Source organism: Neopsephotus bourkii, unplaced genomic scaffold, assembly GCF_033783945.1.
Source record: "Neopsephotus bourkii isolate Nb327-2 ecotype Australia unplaced genomic scaffold, CSIRO-AGI_Nbou_v1 NB_998, whole genome shotgun sequence".
Classification (NCBI taxonomy): Eukaryota; Metazoa; Chordata; class Aves; order Psittaciformes; family Psittacidae; genus Neopsephotus; species Neopsephotus bourkii.
Genome location: NW_026901490.1, coordinates 2,678,519 through 2,689,999, shown reverse-complemented (window position 1 = coordinate 2,689,999; position 11,481 = coordinate 2,678,519). Strand labels below are relative to the sequence as shown.

Sequence of the window (11,481 nt, the reverse complement as noted above, 5' to 3'; positions counted from 1 at the left end):
CTGAAGTGGCTCAGAGATGACTATATTCACATTTTAATAAAGCATTTCTGTGGTTTTTACTTTAAATGATCATAAACAAAATTTTGTTTATGACCTTTAAGACTATTTTCCTAAAATAAGGATTTAAGTAAAAAAAAGAAAATAAAAAAAGTAGTCATAAGTGGTCTTTGGGGAAGGAGATTGCTCAAACTGGAGAAGATGAATCATAGTATCAACGCTAGATACACTTTTTAGTAAGTTGGTCAAACTTGTAAGATGGTGTTGACATGCCATGAGAAAGTCAAATTCGGATCGAGCTGTATTTACTCTGAAACCTTTCATGTTCTTCATACTCCATCACTTGGAGTACTAGAGTAGAAATGTAACTTCCAGAATTACATGAAGCCATACAATTTATCCTGTATTTTCTTGTGAGTATGCAACATATTAGTTCTCTCAACAAACCTTTCTTTTGTTAAGCTTTTCATACAGCTATAGATTTTTATTAGAGAATTAAAGACTGAAAATGCCCAACTGTTACTTGAAACCAAAAATGGCTAAATTTTTGAGAACAAACATTTAATACTAGAACATGCAGTAGTTTCAAATCTCCTGACACCACTGAGTAAATAAGTGGCGTGTACCACTAATAGAAAGCAAGAACTGATCAATAACAAGCTCAGTCAGTCACTTATTTCATACATCTTGTATGAAATACATCACGAAATACATCACATATGAAATACAATGCATCCTTCTGCTCATCACAGGAAAGTTAAGGGTTTGATTACTTTCTTTTGAAATGAATAACTCCAGGAATCTGTAGTTATTTCTGTTTGCCAAACCTACAGTAATCCACTCCAATTAGTATGGATCAGTCAGTACACAGTTAATGACAGCAAGATATCTATATAAGCTGGATCTTGAGAACATAAATGAAAAAATGTGTACACCTTTAAGTGTTTTTAACCAAAAAAAACATTACTACAATACCTTTCAAGTCCTCTCTGATTAAACAGCCTTTGTTATCTTTGTCACACGCTTGAAAAACCTACAGAAAGAAAGAGAGTTGCATTAAAGAACAATAAATCCAACCGAATGTTGGTTTACTTTGAATAACTGTACATTTACTTTGAATAACTGAAAAACTAAAACAGGCACTTGCTGAATAAACTATACTAGATTAAAAAAAAACAAAACTACTGAAGATTAGTTGCATCTCTGTCAGAGCTCTGTATATCTACTCTGTTGTAGTACCTGAAAATAGTCTGAGTCCACTTAATTTTAATTTTTAAATGTTTAAGTTAAAATAAAATTGTCCTACTTCTACATTTTATGTGCTTATTATGAGAAAGAATTTTGCAGACTTAGAATATATGGTACAGATTTCTAAAACAAAATGATATTAAATTTGTTTCTGCAAGACCTTGATTTTTATTTTTTTTCCCTTGGAAGATGCCAGGCATCTTTAATTCTCAGTTAAGTCTCTACAGAGACAGGACCTGTGAGACTGGAATGTAAATATAGTCAGAAGCCATTAAATTTTCTGAAGTACTGTTAGAAAACAAACAGCGTTCCCAGAGCCTATATTAGACGAGATTATGCACATACAAACCATGCAACGTTCCTAAAAGGTTTTCCCACAGAAGACCTTCAGCAACGGTTATAATAATACATTAATCTCGTAGTACTGAAGAGTATATCCACAGGTTGTTTCAGGAAGAAGCATTAAGAGCAACTTTGCAAAGAGAACTAATACAATTCCACAAACAAGCGTAAATTTCATGGATGTGTTCCTTGGGGAAGCTTGCCCATTTTATTGCATACTGGTATGAGACATTATTTGTTAACTGCAGTCACTGGCTTGTAATAAATTATAGGAATGAGAAGCAAATGCTAAAACAGCTAATTTTGGTGGGTAGAGAAGCCTTGATGTACTTCATACTCTTACTTGGATTAATTTTACACCTGTTTTCCTCCACTTCCTTCTTGAGGTCACATTAGCGGGACACTTCAGACACAGTAATTAACACCGAGCTGAATGACCAACTATGCAGATACTGCACCTGCCCTAAACTAATATTACGGTCAAATATCAATTTATTAGATTAATTCAGGTCACTAAGAGATGACTGTTTTGCCGGCATAGCAGCATTAAGAAGGATACCACAACCGTCTGAGACACCCGCTGACGACTGGAAGCCCGGAAGAGCCCTTCAAGCCCCACCGGGCCCCACGAGTCACACCCGCCGCCCCTCAGGCCCCTCACCGGCTCCGCTGCGCTAAGAGGAGGGGCGCCGCAGTCGCCCCACGCTGCCTAGCAGCTCGTGAGCCGCCGCAACTCCCAAGCTCAGCGTGGGCGGTGATTGGCTAAAATCAAACGCGCGCCATTGGCTCGGGAGGAGGAGAGGGATGGGGCTCCGCGGGGTGAAGGCGGGATTCGGGCTTTCTCCCTTCCGGGCTTGGAGCGCGTTGGAGGAGGCTCCGATAAGAGGTGAGCTGCGGGCCGGGTGGGGCGCTGGTGGCTCAGCTGAGCCTTGGGGCTCGCCAGGTCTCTGCTGCTGGACGGAAGCGGCCCTTGGTGCTGTGGCTAGAGCGCTGCTTCGCTTTCCCTCAGCCGGTGGCGGCCGCCGGCGGGCAGGGCAGTGTCAGCTGCTGGTCTCGCTGCTCTCCCTGGCTGCAGGTTCTGACTTTGCGGGGCGGTGTTGAGGCCGGCGAGAGCAGTGGTCCCGTCCATGCGGCCCTCGGCGTTCGGAGCGGCGGCGCCCGGGCCGTTTACGCCTTAGGAGCAGGGGAGTGGCGCGGCAGAGGACCTTGTGAGGGGCTGCGGGCCCAGACCACTGTCCCGCAGGGGTAGTCGGAAAGAGCGACCTTAACTCGGGCCCTTGTGTCTCCTCAGCAGAGCGCGCTGGACCTCCCGCCCGCCTCGAGCTTTAGGGTCGGTGTGAGAAATACCTGCATCTTGTAAATTGTTCTCTCGAAATGCTTTCCTGTACGTGCCCCTATCCAGCCCGTTTTCCATGTGCGGGTTTCTACATTAGCTGCTTCCCACTTGATGATTGCTCCCGCTGCGCATGTTTCTTTGTTTCCTCTACACAAGTAAGGAACAAATAAGCCTTGTGCACTGTAAGTTTCCCGCGTCAGAGATCACATGAAGATTCTGCCATATACAAAAAGCACAGTTCCTCAGTAATAAGTGAAACAGACCTGAGCATAGCAAAACCACACAGTTTTTGTTTGATGGTGTTTTTTGTTTTTTAACCCCTAGGAACATGCTTCAGGAAGGTGCACATGGAAAATGGACAGTATCTAGCAGTGATGAAAGTACTGAGGAAAATTCTGACAGTGAAAAGCCGTCTACATCTTCAGTATTGGATGCTGCACATGACTCAAGTGGACCACAGTATCCGTGCTCTGAAGCAAGGAAAGCTGCTCACAAGAGAAAAGCTTCTCCCCTGAAGTTCAGTGATAAAAGCTGTTCTGCAGAAGCACCTCCAGCAGGAAAACAGAGAACTAGCCAAGAAGGCTCAGGCTGGTGTCTTTCTAGTAGTGATGAAGAGCCTGAAGATCAGGAAAAGCATGCCCACAAAGAACAAGTGAAAGAAGAAAAAACTGATGCACCAAAACATCCTCTGAAACTTTGCAAAGATGATGAACTGTCAGAGGATCAGAAAGCAGAGGATTATTATGAAGCACCCAGTGAAACCCAAGATACCTGGGATTTGTTGAATGGAGGGAACCCTTTCAGGTTTTTTCTCACTAAAGTCAGAGGAATTCACCAGAGCTATAATTCTGGAGCCCTGCATGTAAAAGGTGAATAAGTGGGTTCTACATAAGTGGGCTTTTGGGACACCTGTTTGGAAGCAAATGCTTTTTTTTACTTTAAGGGTATTTTTAAATGCATATATTCCTTGGTGTGGCTGAGGCTCCGTATCATTAATGTCCAAGTTATAGAAATTGGTTGTTATCTTTGCCTTTCTTTTAGAAGTAGTGTATAAAGCATTAATTTGCTTATGCTGTTTTTGTTGTGACTTCTGAGTTACACTGCACAAATCTAATATGCATTTACTCAAGGCAAATAATATGGTGCTGCTTACTGCTGCTTTCCTTGTGAGCTACTCCAGGAAAAACTGCTTGCCTTTGTGGATCTAAAAGGGGTGATTTTCTTGAATGCCTAAGTATTGTCCCTGAGGCGCTGTTTGCACTTGCCTTCAAGCTGCTTAAGGGTTTGGACTTAGTAATATACTATTACTTGATGCCATACAAAGTAGTATTTCAGAAGTCCTGCCCCTGGGATTCATGGGATCATTTCAATTCAATTAGGAGTGTAAGTCATGATGGAGTGAAGTCTTTGGTGTACAATACTGATGTTTCTGGAATGCTGTGCAGTTGTAGCTTGATGTAAGGGGCAGCAGCTCTGTGCACTTGTAAACTTCCCCTCATTCAGAAATGAAATGCCATACATCACAAGACAGAATCAGAAACAAGCATTCATAAGAGATTTATGCACAGAAATACAGTAAAATGAGGCAGAAAAATTTTCTAGTCCTTTGAAGGACGATGACTGAATGAAGACCTGTACAATTAGGTTGTAGCTTTTCCTCAAGATCATGTGTTCCCTATGAATGTTGATTATTGATTTCATCCTGATGTCAGATCTCAGTTGCTTTTCTGCTGTATGTCTATCTGCTTTGTGAATATATTGTGGCTTTTGGCCTGTTTTAGGAGTAGGTGTCCTGATAGGTGATTAGTTGAGCTCATGGAGGGTTGAGGGTGTTTTTGTTTAACCTGCAAAACCAGATTTCTGTAGATACAGGGCATGAAGTCATTTGTCTATCCCATAAGGTGTTCGTAGGTGATGTTTTCAAGTTGCTGCTGTGCTTCAGTTATTGAGGTTATAAATCCTCAGTCAGATTAGTTTTGTGTTACCATGGATGAGCTAAGGGTACACATCCTACAATCAGTCTGCGACAAGTCTTTAAGCATTAACTATGCTCTTACTGCTTTTACGCACTTCAAGCCATCTCTGTAGGGGAGAGAGTAGTTTGGTGTTCCTTTCTCTGTATGATCTTGGTCTTTCTCCTAATGAGTTTAAGTTTGGTTTGTACTTTTCATAGGTTTAATGCTTTCTATAAACAGAAAACAATAAAGGTTTTCACAGGAGAATCAGTGACTTGAATATTCCCGAGCAATAAACTTAATTGTGAATGTCTCTGTTAAGACTTCACCTAGTCTGTCAACAATCTGGCACTTGTGGTAATTTGCAAAACTGTTCAATATGCAAAATGTTTACTTGAACCTATTTTACTGAATTATATTTTGATATTTTTAATAGATATCTTGTCTCCTCTTTTTGGGACTCTGGTTTCTTCTGCTCAGGTGAGTTTCCTGATTGCCAGATTGATTTCACTAGCTGATTTCACTTTATTGACAGTAAAACTGATAATCCATGTTTGTGCTTTGTAGTTATTAGCAAGGAACCTCTTTTAAAATAGAGAGGAAATTCTGTGTTTTCAACTGTACAACAGTTTATTGAAATACAAAAATCATCCCATGCTCTGCACAGAATTCAGACAATTGTAAGAGTGCTTTCTCTCCAGATTTTGGGGAATGTGCAACTGAAAATGTGTATTTATGTGCAGGTGAATGGGGGTTTTTTTGTTTGTGGTTTTTTTTTTTGTTTGTTTGGGCTTTTTTGTTTTGTTTTTTTTTTAAACCTTGTAATCTAGGAATATTTTTATTTTATACCAGGTTTTACTACCATTCATGGAATAAGCACATGGCAAAGGAACAGTTCTTGACCCAAAGCTTTTGCATTATGTGTGGTTCTTTTTTTCTCTGCATGCGAAATTTTATCAACACTAATACTTAAATTCATTCTTGAGTTGAGATATGGAAGAAAGCATGGAAAATTAAGGTGGCTTTAGAACATGCTGTGCATGATGTAAGTGATATTGAGTGATGACTTTTAAGTAGGGAGGCTTTTTGCTATAGTTAATTGTTCTGACAAAGTAAGCTTTTTCTTTGTAATGAATCTGTTTTCTTTTTCTTATGATCAAGTTTAACTACTGCATAGATGTGGCCTGGCTTGTAAGACAGTATCCACCTGAATTCAGGTATGTTTATTTTACAAAGATGAAAATATACTTCCCAAAACATTCTGTTAATGTAGTCTGTTCATCATAAGTGAAGGATAAATACTCATTTGCAGTTGCAAATTGTGTATGTGTAGACTCTTGATTTTCCTTGTGTGCTTATTTCATGGTCATAGTTCTCTAATAGATTTCTTGCCTTTTTTCAAGACTGATAATGGTCAGAGTTCACTGTGGCTGGCTTCTGATTTTTATTAATTAACATTTAGGAGGCCCTATTGTGGGCTACGATGGCAATGCTGTAGATTACCTATAAAGACAGAGCAAGCAGCTTTCTGCTATACACTTTATGGAGCCAAGAGCAAGGTAATGCAAGAGAAGGGAGAGAATGTAGAAGGAGCACAAGAAAGCTGTGCAGAAATGATCAGGATAATGTCATGGGTAGGTATGGTTGGAGTTGCTGAATATTGGTCATGAAAGCAATTATGTTTGCTTGCTGACAGTTGGAACCTGCAGCAGATGAAGTGAGTGTAGGACATACGGTTTTCTCTCCTTTACTCGCATTTTACTAGAAATGCAGTAGAACCGGAGTATTAGGAAGTGAACATGAAAGTGCTGCCAGAATAGAGTTAGCCCCCTCCTTTTCCCTCCCATTCTTCCCATTTTCTCTGTAAGGTGACAGTGATTAAATTGTTCTAGTTACACATTGTGTATGTCAGTATTTCCAAGAGTTTTGTCTGTTTCCAGTTACACAGACAAGAGGGTTTTGTCGTCCCGTCCACCCGCCAAGTTTTCTACTGTCTTTCTCTTAGAGGTTCTATTGTAGTTACTGCTTCTTGAGTTAATAAGGCACATAGGTGTTTGTTGTTTGGTTGTTTTTTTTTGGGGGGGGTGTTGTTTTTTTCTTTCCTTTGTGCTGCGCTATCAGATTTAGAGGCTGGAAGTCATAGCTACATGGAGAGGCTTAGGCTGCTTACTAGTTGACATGTTAACAGTAATCTGCTTTTATTTAAGGAAGAAGCCATTATTGATAGTTCATGGTGAAAAGAGAGAATCTAAAGCTGAATTGCTTGCACAAGCACGCCCTTACGAGAACATCAGCTTTTGTCAGGTAATTGACAATAGTATCATCCTTTTGTTGAAATTAAGCCTTCTATTGCAATTAAATCTTGTAATGGATGGAGAGACACACCTTATATGGGAAATCAAGAATTTATTATTATGCTTTAAGAAGTATACTTACTAGGACCATAGGAGCATGGTAACCATGATCCTGGTCTTACATGATTATGGTAGACCGTCACCCACAGAAGGCTTACACAGAACAGCTGCCTACAAAAATGTTACGAAGTTCACAGAGAAGAGCTGCAAACATTCTTCACTAACATGCTACACTCAAATTCTTGTAATCTCTGAAAAGGAAGCACTTTTTTGTATGAAGTGTGGAACTTAGGCCTAGTGTTAACTGTAATCTTAAATCTCATGAAAGAGCTGTTACTGTCCAAATGTCACTCACAAAAGAAATGCTATTGCAAGTAATTTCCATAATACTGTTAAAATTGCTATCAGCACACTTCCTGGCATGGAGCACTTTCTCTGATATTATGCTTATACTTTCACTGTCCCCAAGTCATGAAGTTACTGGCTTTGGCCTTGAGGAGGGTTGTGGTTATGGCTTCTTGCCAGCATTTCAGGATTTTGTTGGGTGGAGTATATTATTGATTATGAGGATATCTTATTCTTTGTTATAAGGAGAATGATCTTGGGATTTTCTTCTTTCCTTCCTTCTCAGGCAGTCCTGTAACTAAGCTTCACAGAGATCACTGTATTGATGCCAAATATAGTGAGTTTTCAGGGCCAGGATTTCTGGGCTGCTGTGTGCTAGACTAGTCAGGTGATTGCTCTATGTTGTGGAGTAGCAATGATTTTGGATTAAGATTTCAAATGTGTGAACAATAAGTTCATGTTTTTGCATATAATGTTTCCTTTTCGCACGACAAGAATTTGAACGTGGTATGCCCCATATGATAAGCTTGTCAGTGTATTTAGTAGCAAGTAGCAGGGAAAAATGGCGTTTGTGATGGTTTTCTTATCTAAGTATTCTGCTTCAGATTCTTCTGGTAGTCTACATGTATTCCATTATGTTGGTAACCCAAAATGAAATGTAAGTATTTTAGTCTTATTATCCTCCACACTCACGCTAACCATCACTGGCTAAAAGTACCTTCTTAACACCTGTAATTTATGTTTCATTCTTTACCTAGAAACTGTGCTGTAAATACTCTTTAAAAACAAAGTGCTGATTAAAAAGTAAAAAAAATTGTCTGGTTTTGTTTTTTTTGCCATGTTAGCCGTTAAGCTGCTTGTAACAGTCATCTGTGCTTTAGAGTTGCAGGATAGTTGAGGTTGGAAGGGAAGTTGGAGGTCAACTCGTCCAACTCTTCTGCTCAAGCAGGGTCACATAGATCCAGTTGTCCAGGACAGTATCTAGATATGCCTTGAATATCCATAAGGATGGAGACTCAATAACCTCTCTGGGCAACCCATGCAGGTGACCAGTCACCCTCACAGTAAAAGTTTATCTTGATGTTTAGAGGTGATTTCCTGTGTTTATGCCTGTTGTCTCTGGTCCTGTCACTGGGCACCACTGAAAAGAATCTGGCTCCCTCTTCTTTGTACCTTCCCTTTAGGTATTTATACACTTAAGGTACTTAACACTTTCTGCAGTGTGGCCATGTTTTTTCTTTAGTGGAGAGTCCAGAGATGGACCCAGTACTGCACGTGTGGCCTCACCAATGCTGAATATAGAGGCAGGTTCACCTTCCTTGAACTGCTGATAGTGCTCGTAATGCAGCCCAGGACATTGTTGGTCATCTTTGAGGCAAGGGCATATTGCTGAAGTTCCTGCTGGACACTATGTTGGACAGGAACCAGCAAAGCTGACTGTTTGCAAACATACTGCTTGTAAGAGACCAGAAGTTGTGCTGGAGCAGTTCCACTAGAGTTGCATTGCCATTTAAAGACAGCTTCTAGAAATTAGAGTATATTTAAAGGTGTTAGGGGGAAAAATATGTATTTTGTGATCTGTCCACTAGAGAGCAGTGAAATGAAACAAAATGAAGCAGCACCTCTCCTTTAACATTCTTTCACGGAGGAATGCACAATAGGAATTTACAATGATCAGCTTTTTTATTTTTATAGGCCAAACTGGATATTGCATTTGGAACTCACCATACGTAAGTAACAGACATGATACAGAAATCTCCACTTCTAAAGATGCCCACAGAGTTGGTACATGCAATTATTGTGACTGGACCAATAACTAATGTCTTAATCTATGTTCCTATCCTATAAATACTTTATTACTGTTTATAAACATATAAGCTTAGTCTTAAGGCCTAGTACATATTCATGAAACTTTAAAATAGTATCTTTCATGTCCTCTGTGTATCTACTTCATTTATGTGCAATTTATTTTCAAGCTATAAAACTGAGTTTCATAGAAATTTCAGAGTTTATGTTAGATAAATAGCTTTTTTTGCCATCCCAGTGGTTAGTTATGTACATACGTTCCTTTAAAGTAGAAGTTGGGAGTTTGAGAAAAGAATTAGGTTCTAATAAAATCAGCTGTAAGCGAGGGCCTTTTAGTCTTCCTTATTTATTTTTTTTTTATTTTTTTTTAACTTTCTGCAAAGGAATAATTTTATCTGAAGAACATGGCAAATACAGAAAGTGTTCTGCAAGTATTCATCTTTTGCTTTGGGGAATCAGTTGCATGAGACGTTAAGCTGTACTGTGGATAGTCTGCCTGCCATATGAGCTTGGCATGCACATGGATTGAAGTCTGAGTGTTTGCACTATGTTTTTAAAATAATTATCTTGGGGCATTTTCATAGATTGTTAATTCTGTGACAGTTTTCTATGTATTTTTTTTCTTTAAAGGAAAATGATGTTGTTGTTATATGAAGAAGGTCTTAGAGTTGTGATACATACATCTAATCTTATTGCTGAAGACTGGCATCAGAAAACTCAGGGGTAAGCAGCAATCTCTGACAGGTGAATGCTTACTTTAATGGTTTCTGTAGGTATCTGCTGCTGGAGACTGGACACCAGGTCAGATGATCCTAGTGCTACAAGTTTTACACTCCTAAAATAGAGCTATCATAGAATCACAGAATCATTATCCTGCCAAAAGAAAAAAAAAACAAACCAAACACAAAAACCAGACTGGTGGTAGCTGTCTGAGCCTCAACTCTCCTTGCTTTCTGCTGTAAACAAAATTGTCCTGACCAGGCTGCTACCTGATTTAAGATCCTTTATTACGCAATGCTGTCTCTTTATGAACAAAACCGCCTAGCTGTAAATTATTCTTTATCCAAATCTGAAGCAGCTACTTAAAAATTACCTTAATACAGCAAGAGTAATGCGAGTGTACAGATGTTTGCTGTGGCTGTATCTCGAATGTAACCTGATAAATGGTGGGCACCACTGGTTCCTGTTCATATAGTACACTTTCTTTGGAAGGAATTTTCTTCCTGCTTTTATTTGGTAGAAGCTTTTAAACTTAGCAGCCAGCTTGGGATATAGTTTTGCTTAGAGCACAAAAATAGGACCAAGGGACATGTTGATACAGTGCCCATCAACCTGTTTTGTTGGCTGTTTTTACAGAAACTTTTTTTTGTTAATCTCCACAGTAACTCATGGTATAAGATTACTCCATTAAACTAACTGAAAATAGCTTTTCAGAAGTTACTGTTGCCTTGACATCCATTTTTACTGCCATTAAATGTAGCAAAATTTTGAGGCTTTTTACTTGCCTGCAGCAAGCTCTCATAGGAGTTTGAGTGGCAAAATTATAACCACTGATTTTTGTCTTTAAATCTTTTACTTAGGGATGCCTTTAGTGTCTTTCAGTTGTTAGCTTTTCAGAAAGGCAAGCAGGCATGAAAAAAAATCTATTTGGATGCTTAACAAGTTGTCCTACTTGTCAAACATGAAAACGTTTTTCCCTTTAGCTTTGACACAGTGCCTGTTAATACACATGCAGTATTACCAATATGATGGCTCACTGGCTTCTCTGTTTTACAGGCTTCTGAATTACAAAGGATAGTGTCAACACATTGTAAAGCTGGCAATGTGGAACCTTTGGTTTCCATGGCCTCAATAATGTGTGACTGGAAAGGAATGCTATATGCTTTCCCCTGTGTATTTTACCAATTTATCCCACCATATTTTACTGAGATGGGATCTTTTTGAGAGGCAGGTTATCACTGTGAGCTGCTGTTTAAGCTATGCAGAACTTGCAGTGTTCTAATCATATAGAAAATCTTGGTGAAAGGACTACTGGTTGGTAAATCTAAGCCTGAGCTTTTTATCAGTGCTGACAGCTGTAATTATATGCATGGATAAA

At 39.4% G+C, this 11,481-nt stretch overlaps 1 protein-coding gene across 1 annotated transcript in view; it reads left to right on the top strand.

Moving 5' to 3' along the window:
• Nucleotides 1-3,207: 3,207 nt before the first annotated feature.
• TDP1 (tyrosyl-DNA phosphodiesterase 1) overlaps nucleotides 3,208-11,481 on the top strand; it is a 41,837-nt gene continuing 33,563 nt past the window's right edge. The window contains exons 1-6 of the mRNA XM_061359951.1: nucleotides 3,208-3,792; nucleotides 5,315-5,358; nucleotides 6,040-6,095; nucleotides 7,086-7,182; nucleotides 9,273-9,307; nucleotides 10,014-10,106. Of these exons, the coding sequence (XP_061215935.1) occupies nucleotides 3,252-3,792; nucleotides 5,315-5,358; nucleotides 6,040-6,095; nucleotides 7,086-7,182; nucleotides 9,273-9,307; nucleotides 10,014-10,106 (866 nt within the window). The 5' untranslated portion in view covers nucleotides 3,208-3,251. The remainder of the gene's footprint in view (nucleotides 3,793-5,314; nucleotides 5,359-6,039; nucleotides 6,096-7,085; nucleotides 7,183-9,272; nucleotides 9,308-10,013; nucleotides 10,107-11,481) is intronic.